General features: G+C 41.6%; 2 protein-coding genes across 2 annotated transcripts; both read right to left on the bottom strand.

Annotated features, from left to right (window-relative positions):
• Positions 1 to 771: 771 nt before the first annotated feature.
• Positions 772 to 3,882, bottom strand: LOC125744415 (musculoskeletal embryonic nuclear protein 1-like). The gene is made up of 3 exons (XM_049016186.1): positions 3,632 to 3,882; positions 2,753 to 2,879; positions 772 to 2,183 (listed from the first exon to the last, which is right to left on the bottom strand). The coding sequence occupies exons 1-3, from the start codon at positions 3,638 to 3,640 to the stop codon at positions 2,086 to 2,088; spliced, it is 234 nt and encodes a 77-aa protein (XP_048872143.1). The 5' UTR covers positions 3,641 to 3,882; the 3' UTR covers positions 772 to 2,085.
• A 720-nt stretch (positions 3,883 to 4,602) lies between these two features.
• stimate (STIM activating enhance) lies at positions 4,603 to 23,949 on the bottom strand. The gene is made up of 8 exons (XM_049016185.1): positions 22,461 to 23,949; positions 10,381 to 10,429; positions 9,954 to 10,049; positions 9,204 to 9,325; positions 8,040 to 8,152; positions 7,731 to 7,808; positions 7,213 to 7,362; positions 4,603 to 6,783 (listed from the first exon to the last, which is right to left on the bottom strand). Exons 1-8 carry the CDS (start codon positions 22,672 to 22,674, stop codon positions 6,667 to 6,669), a joined length of 939 nt encoding a protein of 312 aa, XP_048872142.1. The 5' UTR covers positions 22,675 to 23,949; the 3' UTR covers positions 4,603 to 6,666.
• Between the last annotated feature and the right edge of the window lie 143 nt (positions 23,950 to 24,092).

Here is a 24,092-nt window from a genome sequence, read left to right as displayed (position 1 = left end):
CCTTTTTGGGTTGAAGATGGATTCAAAATCAACTTCCAAACCTACTGCCAGTTTTTAGAAGACACTTTCTTCAAGCAGTGGTACAGGAAAAAGTCTGCATCCTTCAAGAAGACCATGACTTTTATGCAGGACAATGTTCCATCACATGCATCAAAGTAGACACTGCGTGGCTAGCCAGTAAAGGCCTTAAAGATGACAGAATAATGACATGGCCCCCTTCCTTACCTGACCTAAACCCTATTGAGAACTTGTGGGCCCTTAAACAAGAGGAAGGAAAACAGTACAGCTCTCTGAACAGTGTCTGGGAAGTTGTGGTTGCTGCTGCAGAAAAAAGGTGATCGTCAACTTATTCAGAAACTTCCATGAATGGAAGGTTTATTACTGTAATTGAAAATAAGGGTGGCTATATTGGTCAATGATTTTTTTAAAAATGTCAGACATGTTTATTTGTAAATTTTGAGTTATTTTCACTTTAACAGATGAGAATAAGGTGAGATGGGATATGTTTCATTTAGTTGCGTAATAATTCTGCACATTAATAATTTCCTAATAATTAATAATAATAATAAACTTATGTATTCCCCTAAGAATGTTCACACTCATATTTCCTTTGGGAAACATTCGGGTTTTAGGTTTTTTGACATTTTGGACTAACTGTTAGCACTGTATTTGATCCATATTAAAATGAATCTTCAAAAATACATCTTGCCTAATAATTGTGCACACAGTGTATAGACACCAAATACAAAGTGAATGGCCGCACGATTGTAATTTGATTAAATTTAAGTAATTAAATTTATTAAGGTACAAGGTGTTTGACATCTTGGGCATCATGCAATGCTCATGTAACACAAACACACTGTTGGAATTTAAGGTAATAAAATGGAGAATTTCTACTAACGTGTTGACATCATTTCTGTTTAAAGCTTGTGCAATGAGGATAAAATCAATTGTGGCAAGAATTTAGTATGCAATCTCAGAAATGTTTTATAATCATTAACAAACATGGTAATAACCATGTATGGATCATTATAACAGAATAGGTTTACACATGACCATCATAACAACATTATTATAAATCCGATCCTGGAACAGTAAATGCCGAATAAGACCCATAACAGCCCAAAGATTAGTACATGCTGGCTCATTCATTGCAGCTCCACTCTGCCCTCTAGCGTTCCACCGACTTCAGCACACTGTTACAGCTCTGGATTCTTAACTGTGATTAAAAAACACTGGTTGATCGTTATCAGACTAGTGCTTACTCCACAGTAATTGCCAACAAACATACCGGTTACGCATCACTATATTTAAACATTTATTCACGAAACAAGATTGTGTAAACAGTGGTTCAGTACACTCTATGTTTCAATCTATACATAATGTGAAACAAAAATAAGCAACTGTACACATAGCAGGTTAAAATGGTGTCTGGCGTGAGATTTTCAGTTCGAAACAAGTGTGCAGACACATTTACACGTATGTAACAGTTTCATTACCTTGTAAATAGTCGGTTACGTTTGCAAAACTATCCCAATCTATTTGATGTAGCTAATTTTATGTTTATAATGGAAAAATACAGATTTCTTACACGACCGTGAAAGACTGAAAGCGTGAGTGGCACGCCTGGTGCATGACAGTTGGCAACACTGGGGTTAGCGGTCATAAAACTAATAACAAATGTTTCACTCGTAATGTAAACAGTGAATCAAAAGCCATTTTTGTTTGCTTCGCTCTTTTCTTTTGTATGTGTGCAAGTAGTTCAGGTAAAGAGTGAACATGGCTTTGCGCGAAACCACTCCTTATAGGGAAAGAGGGCGGACTTACACCTTACTTACACCTTACATTAGCAGCCTCAGACCCCGTTAAAGCTCATCGCTGCAGTGCCCTTGGGGATGATACGTAATGGGAACAGGTTCATAAAACTTCGCTGTGAGCAAATGCAAAAAGTAATAATTATAGGTTATACTGAATCGGCTGGATCAAAAAAAAAAAAGAATCAATCAGAAAACAAAGAAGGGAAATGGTTAAATCCACTTGTTTTTCGATTTCCAAGATTGTTGCAACAATGTTCACATCCCTCGATCAAGTCTTCTTGCTATGAGCGGGCGGCTTCTGGAAGGCGGTCTCCGCTCCGGACCGCACGCCACTGAAGACGGAGGGCGCAGCTTTGCCAGCCCGCTCTGGAGATCATTAGCATAGCAGGTGAGGAACCTCTCTGACATGCAACGGTAGCTGATCGGCTTACAGGGGAACAAACACAGCGAGTGACGCTACGACATGTTTGTAAAACTGGTCAGTTAAAAACTGATAGAATAACCAACAGAACTAATAGAAAGTCTAAAAATTAAAATTCAAAATAAGAAAACATGTAAATTAACCACATTGGGCACATACAGGGCCTGTGCGGTCTAACGCCTTAGGGAAGAGTCCCTCCCCCCAGCAAAAAATAAAATCTGGCAGTTCATTTATATTAAAAACACTTCGGCAGCACTGGGTATCCAGCTGCTGACTAGCTATCTGGCGTCTGTTTCACACAAAAATTAATGAAAAATCGAACTAGTGTAAATAACGGTAATATCACATATTTCTACAGATTTTTTTCACTTGCTGTTTTGCGCCCTTAAACAAAGCTGATGTCACTTATAGGGTGGTTCGGCCCTGGGAACATGCAATGTACCATAGGGAAGGACAGCAAAAAAGTTTATTTATTAGATAAGGCGGAAAACTGGAGGTCACAAAATGAACTCACCACACTCATCCATGACTTCAAAAGTCTTGCTCCTCAGTGGACCCTTTGACCCCAGAGTCTCACGGGCTCCAATCAAGTCCTCTTCCCTCATCACTGGCCGATTCTGCTTTTCCAGCTGGTCGTCGGGCTTGGTAGGGTAGAGAGTAGAGACAAATCGTCAATACTGCCCCTCTCTCATTCACTGAACCATCACTATTCTATCATTTCAGTAACCAGGGGGGCTGCAGGGGGCCTAGACACCCTGGCAGATTCAGAATGCCCAGCACTAGCAAAAAGGGGACACATTATAATCAAGTGTTTCTTCAGAAAGTGAAAGGAGCTGCCATTCTGTCTGGGGACTCAGAATTTCCCCCACCAATAATATATTTGTTTCACAAGCCCCTTACGGTCCTATTAATTCCAAATAAATGAAATACACGCAGTGACCCCTAGCGAGTACTAGGAAGGATCCACTTTTACCTGCAGAACAATTTTAAGAGTAGATCAGTTCTACACACTACAAATGTGTTGAGCTCTCATTTTTGCACTTGTGGTCTTCCTGTTTACTTTACCGAGTTGGGCTGTTCTCCCCTGACTTCTGGATGTATTTCGTCCGTCACAAGATTCTTTGTAAACTGTCGACGCGGATTTGGGAACCACCACATCTGGTACCAACAACCACACCATGTTCGAAATCGCTTAGATCAGGCATCTTAGCCATTTCAATCCCTAGTCAGTAAATGAACCTTGAACGTTTCTGAGCCACATAGTTTATTCAGAAGAGCAGGCTGCATTAGAACTGGTGTACCTAATAAAGTGGTTACTGAATGTATATATATGCATCTGTAAACTAAAATGACATTAGTCCTGCCTTGCCCAGAGAACACAAACCCACCTTACCTGAGACATTGTGTGCTCTGCAGCGGATCTCCACAAGTGTCAGAAAAGAAGGCACAAGCTACTCAGCCACTCCTTCTCCTCTGGACCAGTTCCCTGTCCAACCCATTATATACACAGTTACTCCCAGGAGGACCATTGCTCTGTGCCTGGCCCTTAAGCCCCACCTCCTCTCCCACTGCTCCCAGGGAACTTTTAGACATGAGGCTAAATGGCTGGGAGTAGGACCGACTTCTACAAACTCCAGATGAACTAGAAACAAAAAACACACAACAAAAAGCAACAGCAACATGCACCCGCCCCCCGTTAGCAACACACTCTTCCTTCCTTTGAAACTCCCTCCCTCTTTTCTTCTCGACACAGGCAGTAAAGTGGTAGCAGTGCCTGTGAGTCTGTTTAATGTCCCCCCCCCCCCCCCCGTCTGTGTAATCCCACATTCCTTCAGCATTAGATACCATAACAGGAACAGCGAGAGAGCTTTTGAGAAAAACAAGACCCAGTGAACGACTTCGGGGGGGGGGGGGGACAGATTTCAGCTACCATTTCTAGGTCTGCTGTCATTATTTCATCCACTTGGATACAGAAGGGGAGGGGGGCACATGAACTTGACCTAAGGAACAGTGTTCTAGTAACAGAAGCCCTGCGGAGTTATGAGCACATAAACACATGCAAATAGATGTAACGGAACATTTATTTTATAGGTCAAGGCTTCGTCATTCATTAATGCTCTTTTTCCATTAACATGGCCAACAAGAATAAGGCTGACTGAGAACAAACCAGGTTAGATTCATTTGTGTTTCCATTACAGAAAGACGAAAGGGTTAAAATGCAGCTGTAGTATTAATGGTTAATGTCAGGATGTAGCGCCCAAATATACTCATACAAGAAAAACAAAAATGAAATGGGAACACAAACCAGAACCTCGTTTTACAGACTAATAACTGAAAAAAACTTCACAGCATATTGCTAGATGATTCGATGTTATAGAAACTTTATTGTAAATTGGTTTGCAAGTACATGAGTCCAATTTTTTGAAATCATGACAATCCCCACAAAACCCTTTTGGTCCTTTGATCTGACCTGCAGCAGACCTTGCTCTCATTGAGTACAGTCTCCTTAAGGTTAACATGGATAACGTAAGAAACATGGTCCCTTTAATACAGTTTAACCACAACAAAGGAAGAACAGGTATGGATGTGTTAGTCTTTTTAGATATGATATCCTGTTAAAGGGAATGGGGAAAAAAATCTCAAACAGGCCCCAATCCCACTCATCCTGCCTCACTTCACATCAGACTGTGTGTGAACACAGTGGACACACACATACCTGCAGCTGCTCAGCTCAGCACTCACGCAGAGAATATTCCTTTGCACAGAATGCGTCACATTAATACCATCAGCTATGTCCAACCCCAAAAGTGGCACAGCCAATGAGAGCAAGACCTCGGTGCCATTTCTGACACAGCGGATTCTTGCGGGGTGACATCACTTCAGTGACATGCATTAGCCTTGTCTAAGCTTTTCCTCTCTTTGGCCACCTGGATTTATACCCCATTAAGAAGGGCCTGTAAATGACCTCACTCCTTTGTATATGTTTAAACGCCAATTAAGGCAGCAGGATTAAACCCATGCAGCCTGTACAAACGCCCCACAAAAAGGGCAGTGCACACGCACACTCCTGCAAAGCACAAGTAACCCTGACACATGGGCATCCAGCTGTTGGGGGTGGGGGTGCAAAAGGAGACAGTGTCACATTTGGGTCATGATCGCCCTCTGCTGGAGGTAAGAACTGGAACTGGAAGTTTTCTGGGCCAGAGGATGCAAGCCTCGGAATCTCTCACAGTTTGGCAAATATAACAAAACGAGACGACACAAAAGCACCACAAGCTCTTCTCACGGTGATACCGACATTTAACAGCAACAATCAGACGAAGGAAGGTGGGGGGGGAGGGGCTGTCATCCCACGAGCAGCTCCAGGAAAGCAACTGCAGGGCAGCTCTCCAGCCTTGCTGAGCGGACAGTAGTCCACCATGACCTCTGACCCCTAGCTGACACTGACCCTCAGGCAGACTAACCCTGCAAGTCCAAGAAGTAAACAGCCAGCAAATCAATACATGACCTTTGCAGTTTTGGGCGTTAGATGACCTATCTTAAAAAATATATATATATATAAAAAAAAAATCTGGTGCGAGCTTCTCCATCATGGCACCTGGCCATTTCCATTTTAGTGTCTAGGCTCAATTAGAGCCTGTCTGCTGGGAAGTGTAACCCGACCCAGACGAGACTGTTCATATTCATGAGTTACTGACTCTGCTACATTGTTGACACGTGGATCAGTTACTCTAAAAGGATGAGTAAAGCATATACCATTTCCTCAGCACATGATGAAGAATGAAACACACCCAGGATGCAAAAAAAAAAAAAAAAAAAAAAAAACATAACTTAAAGGATCAAATGTCAGAGTGAGCAAATAAATATACATGCATGATGGCTGTGGGGGACTCCCTTTAAATGTGAAAAAGAAGAATGTCAGATTATTATACTCTCTAAGATTAAGGAAAAGTGCAAGGATTTCAGGGAAGCTTTAATCAGCCCCTTTCCCTTTTAACTACAGTCTTGTCACAGTCTAATACACAGGCTCTTTGAAAAGACCCCAGACCCAGGAAAACTCAGGGGGACACGCCAAAAGCAATCACTCAAAACAGTCACAGGAGTTAGTTTACAAATTCTATAAGAACACTCGACATTAAGGCAAATGTAGTGCCCCACTCAAACACCAGCGAGCTTCAGAGTAAAAGCACATTCTGAATGGTCCTTATCGTCTCCGCTTGTTCATTTTCACTGCACTCATGGCATGTTCTGTTTCAGCTCCGTTTTAGCAGCTGGAGAACGAGGAGTGCTGACTTTCAGCAGTCGTCAACACAACCTCCTCGGGACGATCTGTTAGAGGAATAAGTTTGCATTTTAAAAGGCTACGGTTTCCACCAAGTTTGGGAGTCATGGGGAAGTGTGGGAGCAGCCAGCAGGGTGAAGAGCGGCTCAGACAGGAAGCCCTAAACGGTGCTTCTTCTTCTTAACGGGCTTGAGGTTGGTCAGCCGCCGCGTGTCCTCTTCCACATCCGAGTCGTCCATCTCGTCGTCAGCCGAGATCAGGATCTGAGGGCCGGGTCAAGCAGGCATCAGTCACTCTCCATCCTGCATGCTTATGGGAGTTTTATATACACAAAAATTTTCTGAAGAGGGCAGAACAAAAATGATTGGTTCATAGAGATAACCAATCAAATTGTAGAACTGGGCCCAAGCAATCAGATGTCTTGGTCCTGCCTCCTCTAGTTGCTTTGACCCACTTCCTCTACAATCTGATCTTAGCTTTCTGAATCTTTTTTTGTTCTGCCCTCAGAACGTTTCTGTGTAAGTAAAACTTCCATGAGCACCACAGAATATTCCTAAGCTTGGCCTTCTTAAGTAGGATAACTTGGCAGATCACCCTGGTAACTGCAGCCCCAGGGTCATTGCGGAAGCAGGATGCCCTGGAGTCATTTCAGTGAGTGTCCTCCTAGTAACACACACAGCCCGGGGCCTCACCTCCGACTCCGACTCCTCATGGGACAGCGCCCTCCTATAGCGCACCTTGCTGCTGCCGCGGGAGTCATCTCCGCTCCCCCTCTCCTCCAGCTTGGCTTTCGTCCTGCTCTTCTTCATCAGGAAGTTGTCCACCACCCAAAACATGAGGGCCTGAAGGCAAGACACAAAGCCAACTGGTACAGAAGCTTCTGTTTGAACGTAACCAAAGATACACAACTTATGAGGAGAATGAATAAGGGATACAAGTATGCAATGCATAATCCACCTTTCAAAAGCATCTGTGTACAGAATTACAGTCTCCAAGACTATGCTTGGAGTGTAGGATCGGTCGGGCCACTGGGCTTCGAACCTGCAGCCCTAAAAGCATGAGGAGATGGTGCTACCTGCTAAGCAGTACTGTTCCCCTTATTCTTACTATGTTTGTGACTTGACATCCCTGTATCTCCCCTGATTTAAACACATTAAAATGCAGACCACTAAGAAGTGCCCATGACACTGGCACAAGCTCAGGTACTCACGTTGACGAAGAAGGGCACGATGAGCATGACGATGGCCAGCTCCAGCTCCGGGTTACGTATTGGGTTCAGAAGGGTTAGCTGGAATGTGTGCCCCCACACACAGGAAGACCACACGAAAGGACAAAGACCCACATGCAGACTTATTAGACAACGGGATATGTGGAAAAACAGAAAATTACTGCATATCGTTAATGCGGGGGGGTCATACTAATGTGCAAGAACTGAGAGCCAAGCTGACTGATGCCATGGCTCGCCACCCCCCCCACAGCCAGACAGGGGGCACTCTCGGGCGACGGCGGCCTCTCTCACCTGCTTCCACTGAGGCATCAGCAGTACCAGGATGATGAGGACCTTCTCAAACATCATGATGATGATGTAGAGGGCGCACTGGCCCACCCATGCAGAGCACTGAGCTGGTTCACCTGTGGGCGTGAACACAGACGGCGATGGATACTGAGCGAGGCTGACGTGCACGTTTCATACAAATTCATATTTAATATTCACATAGCGTTCTCGGGATTGCTCCCAAACAGAGGAAGAAGCGGAGGAAGCTTTGTTTGTAACATGTTATTTCACATAAAGAAATTTGGCTCTTTTAGTTACCTTAAATATAACACAGTATCAAACTCAGTAGATGCAAGGACACCAACCTATTTAGCAGTGAATGTTGATTTACCACTGCGATGGAAGATTCCTCCCATTTTAGACCACATAGTAATTAAAGCTGATCTCTCTGGAACTGAACCCTAATTATTCATATTAATCAGTATCATAATATAAATCTCTTCAAACGTTAATGACCAATTTGCTGAGGAAATTCTGACTCTGGAGATCTACGATAAGAGTGAAGTGAACCATTTCATGCATTGTAGGACCTGTTACATATTGTCACCCTTTCAGTGATAAAATGGCAGAGCACCAGTCTGTGCTGCAACTAGGTTTCTCCTCCAGATTTCACACAGACAGCATTTTTTAGTTTGACTGCAGAACAGTACCACCAAAAGGTACCCCCTACACACACTGAGAACGCATTGGTGCCACCTAGTGGACAAATATAGTATTGGAGAAACCCACCTGAAATGTTGGGGTATTTAAATTTTTTTTACATTTTTTTAACTCTACGTCTTTACAATCGACCATCATACGATCCCGATATGTTTCAAAAATGTGCTGGGTTTTTGCTTTCCTCCCGAATCATCCCGACACCTTACAGAATAACCAGGGATGCACATAGCTGTGTATGAGCATAACTATATTCTAACCCCTACTTCATTTGCAGTATGAAGGTTAAAATGCACACTAATTTCTTGTCGTATCAGCACAAATGCAGATAAAATACGTACGTATTTGCGCTGTTAGAACAATCGACTGCTGCATGTATCACTTTTAAAGGTGAATGCGTACGTGCACCCCCGTTAAGTGCGCCCCCGAGAATGACCCACCCTCCCTGTTCCCTGGCTCCATGAGCCTTACCGTACTCCCCAAATCGCAGCGAGTCCCACTGCCGCCACTCCACCAGCACGCTGACCGCCCGCACGCCGCCGTAGATCAGCAGCATGCCCAGGGATGCATCCAGCAGGAAGTTGATGAGGTACCTGCAGGACCAAGGCCAGGCAGAGGCTGATTTACAAAAACTGTGAAACCAATCAGGTGAATGAAATAATGGGAAAGGATTTGGACGGGCAGTGAGGTGGATATGAGGGCTGGGAGTGGTGTATATCTTAATATTGCGATGGGCACATATGCAACAGTCACATTATGAACGGATGTGACAATTTTGAAATAAATTTCATAATAATAAAGATTTCATCATTTAAAATATGACTAACATTGTTTAGAGGACAACTTCACTATATATATATATAAACTAAATATAACTCACAAAATAACTGATCCATGTGATAAATGAGTTTGTCTGATACAGGACTACAGTCTTGGGTGTTTCATCCTCGCGTTCTGGATACAGGCTCACTGTGATGCATTCTGGGTAAGTGGTGTTAGTTTTGGAACTGCAGTATAAACTGCAATACAGTGTTAAACACACATAACTGACTGCAAACAGACAGGAACTCAGTTAGTGACTGACTAAATCCTGCTATGTCCTGACAGACATACTATTTATCAAAGGTCTGTGTCACTCAACTATAGCTGGAAACATCTGGGGTAATGAAGAGTGTTTTGGAGCAGCGTAAAAATGAACAGCAGAGACAGGTAGACACTCACAGTGAGCAGGGGTCCTCCTCAGTGAGGTCAGACAGGTACACGTTAGCAAAGTGAATGAACAGCATCCCGATGGCCTGCTTGGAGGTATCCAGGAACCTGGGCAGCGGGAGAAAATGGGGTGACACACTGAAGCGTAAGGAAGTGGCTCTGGATTATTGTTGAAGGTGACAGTGGTGATGCATTTCCTGCTGTGGATGGGTGTCTGCATCTGCAGCAGATAGGCTGATCTGAGAAGGAGCATTGGGTTTCTCTCTCTACATAAAACGAGGAACACAGCACATCTTACTGACCCTTGCTGCACACGTAATAAAAAAAAAAAAACGTTGGTACAGCAGAGGACAGTGATTTCCAGTTGTCACAGACCGCCCCCTGCAGGCCAGAGTGAATGCATGTAGCTAAAAGTGATAGAGGAGCGCCAATGCTTTACCAGATCCTCCACGGTCTTCGCTCATGCTTGGGTTCCCTGAAGCGCTTCACTGTCAAGGAAACAAACATCCGTCAAAAGCAGAGCCTCCTGATGAGCATCCACCATAGCTGCTAGCTCAAGTCTAGACAAGGCACCTTCTTGAATAGACACACTGCTCCATTCCACATACAGCAGGTATACATACACATACACACGAGGTCGCTACACCTGAGAAACCAGAGTCACCATCCCACAGACAGTGAGCAGACCTACCTGTAGTAAATGCAGCATTGTACTTCATAACCCAAATGCAAGAGATGAGTATTTATGGTCATCATAGCCTAGCTGCTTAGTATAAATCACCATAAAGCCCCAAGCTGTAACATCTAGCTGGGGGTTTATTTTGTCTGTGTTCCACTATAGTGACCCCCCGGTCTTTTCTCATTATTGCTGGTGGTGAAACATTCTTTCATTCTGGAAAAAATGAAAGATCGATCTGCTGGACAGATTTAATAATAAATTAAAAATATGCCACAGGCCATATAAAACTGCCTCACAGGCTGGTACTCTGAGACGACTTCTAAGTACAGCTGCCACCCAATTCTGTTTTATATGGGATCATTTTAAACGCTGTGTTTTGTTTTGAGCCAATCCTGGACGCAATCTGTCTATTTTCTGACCATATGATCCTTGGCAAATTGTATTGCCCAGGAGAGGAGGTGGTGTCCCTTATTTCTTCAGGTTGAAAGTCACAACCCTGCTTCAAAGTGGTGAATGACTTGACAGAATCCCTTGTCGTCCATTTTGGAAAACAGCCGATCATCCGATGCAACCGATTGGTTGATACATATATTGTGCACCTCATCGCTCAGTGTTTTATTTCTGTTCAAAGGCAGATGGCTTTGCAGTTCTGTACTTAAGCTAAGGTTTACATAGTAAGTCATAGTACAATGATATTCTTATGGAGTCTCCACTACTAAGCAAATCAGTAGAGAAAGAGCAAAAGAGTACATGCATTGTATCACGTCATCCTAAGGCTAATACGCAAATGACTTGTCAGAGCAGCAGTCCAAGCACCTTCTAGCACACAGCACCCTACAGCTGCACACAGCCCATTCATCCTCTGACGGAAGGTACTAATCTCTGCTGCAGTGAGTGGAAAGGGGAACCACCATGAGTTGCTTTCCCACTGCAGTTCAGGAACCCAGGGCCTCATTTATCAAATTGTGTCCACACAAAACGATGTCTGGAATGTGCATATATAACATTTCATTCAAGATTTATTAAACAAAACTTGACTGTGAAAAATGCATATTTTTGGAAATTCGGGTAGAGGTGTAAACAACATGAGTACTATTGAAGCTGCTATCGTCAATCGAAAGCAGATACATTTTATTAATGCACAAGTCACCTGTGATGTTGGCGTAACACTGACAAATACAGTAACTCCATGGCCTGGGTTAATTCATGATCTGTTTTAAGTCTCACGTACCATATCAGCATCTCCCGACTGCTTCAGTACAACACAGTATGACAGGGTATCCCCTATTTCAGATGCCTCATGTATGTAGAAGTTTAAGGGCAAAGACCTACCTCTCCTAAATCCATGTTGGCTATCCCTCAGAATGTTATTTGAATCCAGGTAATCTACCATTTTCACTTGGATTATAGCTTCCATTACCTTTCCAGTTATGCGAGTTAAACTGATTGGCCTATAGTTTGCTGGATTACTTCTATCCCCTTTTTTGAATATGGGCGTTATATTAGCATGCTTCCAATCAGAAGGTACCACACCAGTAGATAAGGATTTCTGAAATAATAAAGTTAAAGGTTGGCTAATAATATCCCTCATCTCTTTTAAAACTAAAAGGTAAGATGCCATCAGGGCCCTGCGATTTATTGATTTTGAGCTTAGCTAGGCTTTGCACCACATCAGCCTCAGTTATACATATATTGGTCATAGACGATGCTGTATTTGTACTAAATAATGGCAAGTTACTTGTATTCTCTACTGTGAACACCCGTGTAAAATAATCATTAAATTCATTTACTATATCAATTTCATTTTCAATTATAAGACCCTTACTATCCTGCAGATTAGGGATTTCAGCTTTTAGAGCTCTTCTGGAGTTAAAATATTGGAAGAAACTTTTGATGTCATCCTTAGCCTCCCATGCAATCATCCTTTCTATATTCCTCTTAACGTGCTTAGGTCCCCAAATATAAGCCAATAACACATCTTGCCTCTACCTCACAATGTTCAAAATTCCCTTTTTTCTTTTTAAATTTACTGTCGCTATAGTCAGACTTTGCAACCAGAAAGGTTTGATTTGTCTTAATACATTATCTGAGCAGACAGCTCATTTGCATTGACCATTTATGGTTATTTGAGGGTGACTGCAGGGCAGGATCTCAGGGATACGTTTGTATACACATTTACATCTATAATGGGGAACTTGCTGACACAGGTCCATACGCCAAGTTTGATAAATCCGATTTTTTAGTGACTACGCAGTTTTCTGTTTTCATTCGTACAAATGTTGATGAAATTTATGCTAAATGTGATAAATGAGGCCCCTAGTTCCAAGGTCCTGGGCTGTATGGACCGGGAACTTCTGTAGCTCCTGGCCACTACAGCATGTTTTTTTCCCCACCACACAACAGGAACTGTGATCTTTATGCTAAATAAGCATAGGAGATGCAAAACATTAATAGGTTAAACTTATCACAGAATTTCATATGCAAGTAAACTACACTGCCACCCTAAAAAAAAAAAAAAAAAACAACACAGGATGACACAGGAAGTGGGGGGATCGACTGCACGGTTTGAAAATACAAGACAAATCGCATCTTGTATTGGTTCAAAACCAGATACAGCATTAATTCGGTAAAATATGGGATGATCTCGTGAAATATGGGTAACGGGTAAGTAATGGTCTGCAAGATGGTTTTATACAGCGCATGACGTTTATTATTAATTATTAAGTCTGACCAGCAGAGTGATCCTTAGTTTTATCCACAGAATTAAATAGTAACCAGGGGTATATTCATGGCGAGCAAATGGACAGCAATATAGATTGAACAAATTAAAAGGTTAAAACATAAATGATTAGAAATTCTTTCAGATAGTCAAAATCTAAAGATGTTTAAGATTAATAAAATAAATAAAAAAAAGAGTTAAAAGAAGGACAGTACAATAAAATGTGCTTAATAGGCAAAGGAGCAAGTAAAACACGTGGGTCAGCCCGGCATACTCAATATGACACCTTGTATAAATGACCCGGTTCCAATGGTTTTCAAAACTGACTGCTGTACTATTTGTCATTTTTCACAGAATGCCAAATGATGCAATCTTTTCCTGCTAATCTAAGATTGCAAGATTCACTGTCGGCATCCTCCTCCCCACCCCTGCTTGGTATTGCTGACAAAATTTCAAAATTGGTACACAATAATAAAAAAACAACAGCAATGCCACAGTGCTTGTGTGTGACTTCCAAGTGCCAGTGCTTGTGGTCAACCAATCAGCAAAGTTTATTGCTATGGGGTGCAGCCCAGTACTTTTAAATGAGAAGTACGTACCCCTAGAGTAGGGGCTGGAGAAAGGTTCAGGAATTACCTCTTAGGAATTACGATTGGCTGAGATCCTGCAGTGGAAACATGTTACAAAAGAGTTCCGATAGGATTCCTGATATAAGTCCCAGCTGTGGAACAGAGCTTACACAGTTAGTGTAAGTCAACAGTGATCCAACACCAAATTAAGAGCTCCTAACTCTGCCAGGAACCATAAAAACAAAGCAGGAAGACACTACCTGTCTCAGTGCAGTGCTAGCCTCCAGTACACAGGCTGTCATAGAATGCTGGAGAACAATTTACTCCTCTCTATGCTCTTATGCGGCACCCCTAACGCACTTCACCCTATTCAATGATTTATGACTTCCTCGCCTTTTAGTAGGCAGGTACAATGGCTCAAAATCTGCTTTAAAAAGTGCTTCAAGCCCCTGGCTGCATGGTCAAAGCTGGCGAGAATCTTTCCACTCAGACACACACACGTTTGGATTCATACGTTTGGGGGGGGGGTAATCTCCATTCATTTCTATGGGGAAAAATCCCATCAATGACAACTTTAACCCCTACCCAGCCCTAAGTCCATCCTAAAACTGTGAATATGTGAATGACATTGTTTGTGTAGTGATTAAAGCACTAGAAAAATACATTTGAAAAATTCAACAGCAAGAATGCCATTCACTCCCATTATATTTTAGAGAAGTCTGACATTTCTACAGCTAATATTTTCAAAACTAGGCAACTCCCAGCAGAACAACGTAGATGAATATATAGCACTAAAGCCCCTCTAAAACATATCTTATTTTTGGGGTGAACTGCCTCTTTCACCATAAATAACCAAATACCAAACTTTTGGCATTTTTACTATTTTGATTAGAGCCATAGATTTTTATTAAATTGAGTTTGCTAGTGGGGTCTGACAAAATGGTCTGCACAATGTCAAAATAACAGGTTTCAGTCATATTTTAGAGACATTTGGTACTCACCATGTAATATAAACATTACCCCTCACCCCGCAGGTCCTGGACTGAGTAGAGACGGATGAAAGAGAAGAGGTCTCCATTGTGGTCAGGTGTCAGAGCCAAGTGGAATGCTCTCTGACCCCATGGCCACAAAGGGCTCTCTACTAGCGGCACGAGCAAATCTGTGGTCAGTAATCTCCAGTGGGCCTCAGGTGGACATTATAGTCCGACGCTTATTATTCAGAAGCAGTCAGACTTGCTCAGTGTGTTTCTAAACATCTAGAAAAAAGGACACCAACCCTCATGTCATTTTTATGCTGGCAAAGGAAGGTTTCCCTTGAGAGTGGCAATGGAAGCATTAGATTGTATGTTACTAAACAGGGATGAAAACATCCTCCGGCATGCGGAAATACCAAAACGGCAACAGCATCCTTCACAGATCGGCAAGCAGACATTGCCTAGAAAGCAAGGAGCCAACAGGAGGCGGCAGAGGGCCGCAACACGCTGGGACATTCCTATGCCTGACTGGTGAAACACAACCATGTGTCACTCACATACAACCTCCAGCTGACCTATTTAGGCAATGACTGACATGTCAGTCTTGTTATCACATAACGTCCAGTCGACACGAACTATGAGCAAGTGCACAGGCATGTCCGGATCGCTATGCAAGGATTCGTCACCAGGAAAAACTCACAACGGTGCCTTGAAAGCAGCTGGATCGACTTCATCATAGCCTTGGGAGAGAAATTGCAGAAAACTGGACAAATCAGAGAGCAGGACTCTGCACAGTCCCGCCTCCGCATTCGCACAAATAAAACGGCTCAATTCCAGCGTTGTCGCCTAACAACTCCCGTGGTTACAAATGGATCGATCCCGCTCAGAGGTGTCTTTTACCAAACCGCAATCATGTAACTATGTCTGCTCGAGAGAGCGCCGTGCTGTTTAATCCACCATATCCCCTTTCCTAACCCTGCTGACCACCGGACCCTTTGAACAGCTTGCACTCAGCTGCTGCCCTTTTATCGATGGTGACAAATCAACAGGCACGGCCAGGCTGTTTGTCACCCTGAAAAAAGGAACGCTGATTACTCCGTCAATACAGCTAAGAGCCGAGACAGCGACTGTCTGCCAGCATTTCAGAAGGTTGACAATACAGCACGTTCGTTAAAATATTCTTCGAGAGGGAGAACCCAGTCAAAGCATTGCTCCCGCCTCTCCACGTCCTGCAAGAGCTGGCTACTTCAGTTCACACTGATTCTTAGAAAAGGCCTCACACTTGTTGCCTGCAGACAATTAGGTTGCTCAACATAAACCAACTGCCAACCAAATCCAACAGCAATTAATGCTCTGACATCTTATTGCCCAAGTTCTAAATCTTTCACATGAAAAATGTGTTTTTTATGGTGAGGTTATTTTCCATTATTTGTTGTTACTTATCATGGGCGGGTACATTCATTTCCTTTCTTAAATTTGACATTTTGGTCTACAAGAACCACGGGAGTGAGTACTTCATTGTCACTATTATATTAATAATTTGGTAATCTACCTTTTAAAATTGACGATTAATCGAGTAATTGGTTATCTATAACTGGACTCTTCAAATCTGGACCTTGATTTCAAAATCAGTTTTCCAAGCTAGCTAGCTTAATAATTACTGATTTTCACTGGGCACAGAGGCCTCACACCTGGCTCACGGGTAAAGGAAGGCTGGGAAATATGTAGTACACAGACCTTGAGGTCTGTGATTTGAATAGCCCTGATCTGTAATATAACTTACAGATAATTAAATATAATATTTTCAATATTGAAATTGGTGTGAAGTAGGAACTAACCCTGGAGGAGGAGTGCACACTCACCCACATATATGATCAATTTAGGCACTCCAGTTTACTTAAGTTGCATGTTCTTGGACTGTGGGAAGAAACAGGAAGATCAGCTGAAACCCCACACACACACACGAGGAGAACATGCAAACAAGAGGAGAACCACACACAAAGGAGCTATGCATGCTACCCACTGCGCTAGCGTGCCATTCTCAATACAAGGCCGGCACAATGTGGGATTTTAATATTGACATACCATGTTACATACATGGAATTGTAACACTGCAAATACCGACAGCTAACAGGCAGCTAGGTTAAGACCATTAGTAAGCTACACTAAAACATTAGTATTCAGTCACAGGAAAGAAAACGTATGTTTCGCAATTTTACTGATGGATCCTTTTCAACATGTAGTGTATGTTTAAGAAAGTCAGTCTGTAATTTACCTCCACTGTGTTTGCTCTGCACAAGCTCTTCAAACCAATCATAACCATTCTCATCCTTGCTGTTTGACTGACTTACAGACAGTGTGGCGCATTTGTGAGAAATTTTATTTTAAAAAAAGTGAGGAGGTGAAAAGCAAACAGGAACCAGTCACCAAAAGATATTCATTTTCCACTGTATGGAAATATTTTGGATTCCATAAAGACAATATTGAATAAAAATGAATTGTCGCCACTGTTTTGTGTTTTTTTGCGGAACTCTCGGCAACACTACCAACTTATTTGTTATACCCTAAGTATGTGGCGATAGTTAACTCCTTGATTCTTAAATGCTTATTGCAACCGAACATTTTACCTCAATTATGATTAATGAACGAATATTTTGTTTGTTTTTTTTGCCCTCACATTTCACTGACAAGGTTTGTACTGTAAATATGTTCAACTATTAAAGCTGGGATATTTTTCCTAATGAAAGACTGTACATCTTACCTTTATGATTTAAAAATAATTGCAGGAAACACACAGATTTACTGAATATTTCAAACAACTGAAATCAAAAGCACAAATAAATTGAAATGAATGTGTCTTATGAAAAAGGTCACATTTTAGTTTTAATGCACAAAGCAAGTTCTCTAACAAAAGTAGAAAATAAATAGCTCGTATTTCTTGCAAACAAAATAGATTACACTGGAAAATCATTCATAGTCATCAGGTCTGTCTGGGTGAAACTGACCACTATAAGTGGATGATCATTATAACCAAATTTTCCTTTTTATTTACGTCTCAGGCAGATTACCATCTAATTGACATTTGTACATATATTACATGAACATAAAGTCATAAAACAGTGTCGCTACTGACTGAATTTTATAGACTCAAAATACAGTACAGCAGTTTCAAACACTTTTTAAATTACAGTACAGCACAAATTAAATGATCAACTAAACTGTGTATAATTCAAATACGCTATTATACGGTACTGCAGATAAAATATAGCTAATTGTTGTTTTTCTACTGCATCTCATTGGCTCGTTTTTGGCAGTTTATCATAAACTTTTATTTTATTGTAATCTATATTTGTAAGTGAGTGAAAATTACTTTCTTTTTCCTGTCATGTTTTCTATGTATGCAGCATTAGCCTTAGGTAGCTAGTAGGCAAAGTAGGCATGAACACTGTAAGCAGACTACTTGATTCCTACAATCTAATTATTTAAACAGTATTTGTACAGGAATGATTCTGTCCCAAGCTTTTTGATCCATACAAGCGGTTTCCACTGTATTTTAAATATAAATGTTGAAACCGATTAGTGGTATTACCTTTGGTAGCTGAAACTGTTTTTTTTGCAGTTTACATTTGACCTCTTTTTTGTTCGGTGTCAGCTACACCAAAGCCACAGTGTGTGCAAACGACGGACATGGCATTTTGGAACACACTGCTGGAGCTGCTCAGTCAGCTCGGTGTTTGAATTCTCCTCCATGTTGCTTCCATGTAGCAGCCTGAACGGGGCGGAGTCACGTGACAGCACACGCGGTATTATGTTTTTAAGGAAACAATACATGCGGAACACACACTAGGGGAAGTGTTAACAGAAGTATTAACTAAATTTTTATTTATTTATTTTTTTTAAAAAGGTAATTGCCTTAGGCAAGATTACATCGATTAGAGGTTCTGAATGTTGGTTTTGATAAATTTTTGATTAATTGCCCAGCCCTAATGTACCATATTATGTCTTATGTAAGATGTTGCTAGCTTTTGTTTTAGCAGCCATTATCCTGAGAGGAATCATAGGAAGTAAATTAAGTCAAACGATTTAAAGCAAAGTAATAAAGACAAGCTGGACTACTAGAAGAGGCTGAAGGGCACATAGTTTATAGCTATCTAACTTCACATTATTGGCAAAGTCCCTCAAACCTGAATGTCTTCTGAATGTGTGCATATTCATTCACTTTTAATCTGAAATGCTTCCACACATCTGATGCTTTCGTTCTTTATCGAGACCCTTATCCGCTATGTCGCATCCTCCTCCTGCCATATGGCCAATTCTGTCAATTTTAAATTGACGTCTATTAAGAACTGAGTAAACAGGTTTAATCGTGTAATCATGACAGCTCTAGTGCTAGGTACACAGAACATTTTAAAAAGACTTAATAAAACATTCAGAGGCATGAATCTGAAGAGCTTCCTCTCATCACTCAGGGACTCGTATGAGCCAGGTCCCCCTGCTTTCTTGCTCTGAAAGATCATTTCTACAGAAAAACCAAAGCCAGATATGGTGCTCCAGGATAGAGGGCAGATTCCAAAAACTGCTGAGCAGACAATTCATTACCTTTGCATGTCATAAGTGGTCATGGGCATGTAGAAATATGTAATAGTCTAGGGTTTACCCTGTTGTCAAGCCATGGGAAGCACTTGGCACTTAGCCTGTGAAAGTGACCTGGAACGGTCTAGTGTCCTGCTCACGAAGCAAACACTTTCCCTTCAGTCTGCCCCTTTTTTGGATGACCTTCCTGCCTTGGCATTGACCTTACTGATTACAGCACAATCGGTAACAGCTTGAGTTTTGTAATTCTCCTCACCATGGATGAATCTATTACTTTTAGAACTTGAGTATTTTACATGTTTAGAATATGCTTCTGTGAAAAGTACCATACAACTGAGGATCAAAGAGCAGGGTCAGCCAGTGTTCTTGGAGTAATTGGCTTAAGGACCTTGATCAAGGGCCCTACAGTGAACTCACTCTTCCAGCCATGGGATTTGATCCAGTGACCTTCTACTTAGAGGCCCACAGAATCACACACCACTCTTAAAGATAAGTGTGAATATTACTATTGTTCACTACTGAAGGGCAATATTGCAAAATAAAAGACCACATATTAGTAGAAACTTTCCTAAACAGGCTTTGTTCAAAAATAGTTCAGAATTTAGTGAAATGTGAGATTGTGTCTTGTTATTCAGTCTCAGTGCTGTTCCTCACTGGATTTCGTAAGGAATGGCACTTGATAAGTGGCTGGCAAAAAGACACTATAAAGTGTTCAATCAAAAGTTATTCTGACAGCATTCATTAATTAAAAAAGTAGCCATCAGCCAAGCAGCCTACAAATCATGCAGTACAGCTCAGTAGAGGTCTACAAAAAATCAGGCCTGTCATGGCAGGAACACACTCGCAACAGAAGATCAGTCACCAAAAGGAGGTCTGTGGGGTTCAGAGGCCTAACATACCCCAGCAGGTCCACTGAGGGTGGATACCTGTGCATTTTCAGTGTCAGCCAGCTGACTGCATTTACACAGCTATGCTGAGACTGTATGGGCGCAATGCACAGCTAAAAATGAAACTTTCTCAGGCACTAACTGGACCAGGATGAAAAACAACATACACTTTTCTGGGAATGAGCACTGCACACAATGGCTGAACTACTGAGCCTGAGTGTAGCTGACTACCTGAACACCTGTCCAGTAAAAATGAGAAAAATAAAACACAGTAAATACCATATACAAGTCTGAAACCAATTTATGCAAATTGTGATGTGAAATCAGTGTGTAGCTGAGGTGGTTTTAAGATATTTTTGCTAATTTCCAGTAAGTTATCTGAAGGCTGATCCAAGAAAAAGGAGCAGAAAGACAGGGCAAGTTGGAACACATACAATATACCAGAGGGGGCCTCATATGGTTAGGGGAAGGGAGCCGAAAAGGCAGGGGGTACGACAGACAAGGAAGAAGGCACTGCAGTATGGCCACATTCCTGCAGAGCCTGTTCCTCAGATATTTAATCACAGTGCAGGTCTGCACACTGCTTTGCTGGAGCTCTGCAGAAAACACCTTCCATTCTTCCCTGCAGACATTTCCTTAGTTACATTAAAATTTCCACAAATTTATTCACACTCAATTTTCTTGACTTAACAAAAACACAGTACAATATGTTGACAATGCAATATGCAATTAATTCAGAAGAACCAAGAATATATTCCGGAATTTTCATTTCAATTATGATACTATAACCCAGCAGAAACACCCATAAATCTCAGTCAATTCTGGGCTCTCAGTCAATTCTGACATTTTTCTTCCCAGACACACATCGTACAGTCAAGTTTTGGACAATTACAAATGAGCTTTAGAGAGAACAAACACTGTCTCATTTTCTCAAATATCTAATGCCCATTGTCTTCATATTTTACTCTGAAATTCAGTACCAATATTTTTAAAAGGTACACCAGATGCAAACAAACCCTAAAAATGTTGGAATGTAAGGTAAACATGAACCTACATTCCTACAGACTTAATCCTCGATAGAAGCTTCTTCTGATATTGACTATTCAGGAAGCGCAAAATACTGCCTGTATGCCAGTCCTGACTCTACAACCACGTGAAACGGCCCACAGAAATTCAATGTAAATGACAGGCCAAATAGACATTTATACAGAGGATGTGAAACTCAGACTCAATAAAATGAGATGGTCAGAAGCCCCCTGGGCCAGCACTACTTAAGCAGTTACTTAAGAGGCAGAGTAACAACGGCATGAGGCATGTGGTCTTCTAGGTTAAAGGCCAGCATGCAGAACTTCTCTGAAATGGCTGCTGTCAATGACTTCCCTAAAAGTCACAAACTACCAAATCAAATCATTCGTGAACCTTATTCACCCTTCTTACCCGAAAAACAAAACAAACAAACAAAAAAACTTATCAGGCACAGAAAAATAGCTGCAGTCTGTTTTGGAACAACACAACAAGAGAGTTAAACAGTTTATCCTATTATATTCTAAATCATACAGAGTGTGAACTACCAAGTTACTGCCATTTCACTGTTATAAATTTAGACAGCTGCTTAACTGACAAAATCTGTCAAACTGTATTGATGTTTGTATTCAGTACAAGCTACAAACTCACAAATTCTAATCTCTAGCAGGACAATGGTCTTGGAAAGTGACAACTAACCCAAAGGCTGCTTTTTGTAAGAGGAGTCCCTGTGAGCCAGACAATGAACCAGAATAAATATACAACTTGACAAATGAGACAAACTTAGTGCTCAGTATCAATTAAGCAACTAAAGATAAGTGAGAATATTACTATTGTTCTACATCACAGACATAATCACCAGTTAATAACGGCTTGACAATGTACAGAGCCTGTCCTGGCTCAACTTGTTGATATCAACAGAGTTACTGTTATTTATAGAGTACGCAAATAAATGATATTCATGCCTGAGAATTCATCGGGAGATGCAGCTGCTTGGTTCACAGAAGTAAGTTGAAGGCCAACCATCCACTACCTACAAAATCAAGCAGGAGAGGTTCTGTCACGTAATACTCACACATCAGGGTGCTGAAGGCCACAACCCCAAGGAGCCCTTGCAGGAAGATGCCAAAAGAGTCCATCAATGCACCATTCTTGCAGCCTTGGTTGTTTGAGGCTGGCGTAGAGCCAGCTGACGAGGATGAGTTCAGAGATGAAGCTGCAGAGAGCATGCCACCTGGACCACCCCCATCCCCAGGGCGGGACATCATTCTCACCCCATTATCCACCATGGTAGGGAGGTCACCAAGACGTAAAAAATGGGTCACTAAACCACGACCAGAAAAGTCAATGTCTGGTTTCTGCTCCAACCGTTGAGTCTTCGTACCACGGTCTTCGTTTTGGTTTGACAGCACATGGATCCCAGTGAAGCTAAGAACAGATGGACTAGTATACACTTATTTGCAGGTGAAATGCTCGCCTTTCCAGGAACTTGTCTTCGGTGTGCTGGAACAGGACATCTCCAACTAGCATTTTCTCAGCTTTTAAGGTCATATGACTGTTTCGATGTCAAACATTCCAAAAGAACACGGACAACAATATTTGACGAAAGGCTTGTCTAACTACGTTTAAGCAACTTAGGCGAGTTGAAGCAAATCTCATGGTGGTCAAAAGCGACACTCCGCTGGTCACCAACAGCCATCTGGCCCTTCCCATTACATTTAGAAAGTAAAATAGCAAGTTTATGCAACTGTTAAACGATGCGGTTCATTTATGTCAATTGTCAAATAGGACTGTCATGCATTTAGTTTTTAAACATCGTGATCTGAGCGACACTTGGATTGCTGTTTCACCTGCTTGTGAGATAAGTCGTTTTCAGGTCACAACGTTAGTTAGTTCAGCGTTTTCTATATAGTTACATCATCTATAAATTTCAAATATTCCCGAGGTAACAAACTTTTCCATTAACATTTTAAATGGACAATGTAAAGTTTCATATGACACCGTCCGACCACGAACAGGTTTATTCTGGTCGCCCTCGTGTTTCCTCGTCCCTTTAAATGTTGTCGCTGGCAAATGTGGTTTCACATCTGTCTCCACAACCGCTTAGTCGTGTTAGCAATTACGACTTCGATCGCAGAAGGAAGGCATGTATTCCCCAGAAGTAAACTAGTTTCAAAAACACTGAATAGACGAAATTACCACAGTCACCGTTTCCGACATCAGCATCCTCTCTACCGACAACGTAGGTTAGCACGCTAGCTAGATTTCACAGTGAATAACAAACAACTAAAATAATCCGTTGTCTTAAACTCTGAACCGCCGAAACTCTTTACCCTATATACTACATACAAAGAATATTCTATACGCGTCTACGTCTTTCATCTTTTTCACGAGTTCGAAAACAGCCATTCCAGCTGCTTCCTTGCCCACTCATTACCAACTCCGGCCGTGATGACGTTCGGGTACACGACGTCGAGCGAGGTGCATTCTGGGAATTGTATGACATACAATTAAAAGCGGAACTACATTTGTAAGAAAAAAAACTGAACCGAGTATCTCGATATTATGTGGTTAATGTAAACAATAAAATAAAAAAAGAACATCTATTAAGTTAAATATCCTCCTCAATGTAAAGGCAATTCTTAGTTTGTCTTTAAGTTGCCCATTTATACTCCTTCTTTAGGTTTAAGTTATGACACATATGCTT

The sequence above is a fragment of the Brienomyrus brachyistius genome, chromosome 6 (genome assembly GCF_023856365.1).
Source record: "Brienomyrus brachyistius isolate T26 chromosome 6, BBRACH_0.4, whole genome shotgun sequence".
Lineage (NCBI taxonomy): Eukaryota > Metazoa > Chordata > Actinopteri > Osteoglossiformes > Mormyridae > Brienomyrus > Brienomyrus brachyistius.
This window is presented reverse-complemented; position numbering and strand designations above follow the sequence as displayed.

What these genes read in the sequence shown, in the direction of transcription:
- LOC125744415 (XM_049016186.1), bottom strand. An exon ending in TGAAGTCATGGATGAGTGTG is followed by an intron (nt 2,184 to 2,752) that starts GTGAGTTCATTT and finishes AATGATCTCCAG; the next exon opens with AGCGGGCTGGCAAAGCTGCG.
- stimate (XM_049016185.1), bottom strand. Translation starts at nt 22,674, where the DNA reads ATGGTGGATAATGGGGTGAGAATGATGTCCCGCCCTGGGGATGGGGGT. An exon ending in CGAAGACCGTGGAGGATCTG is followed by an intron (nt 10,050 to 10,380) that starts GTAAAGCATTGG and finishes CCCGCTGCCCAG; the next exon opens with GTTCCTGGATACCTCCAAGC. An exon ending in GAGGAGGACCCCTGCTCACT is followed by an intron (nt 9,326 to 9,953) that starts GTGAGTGTCTAC and finishes TTGGTCCTGCAG; the next exon opens with GTACCTCATCAACTTCCTGC.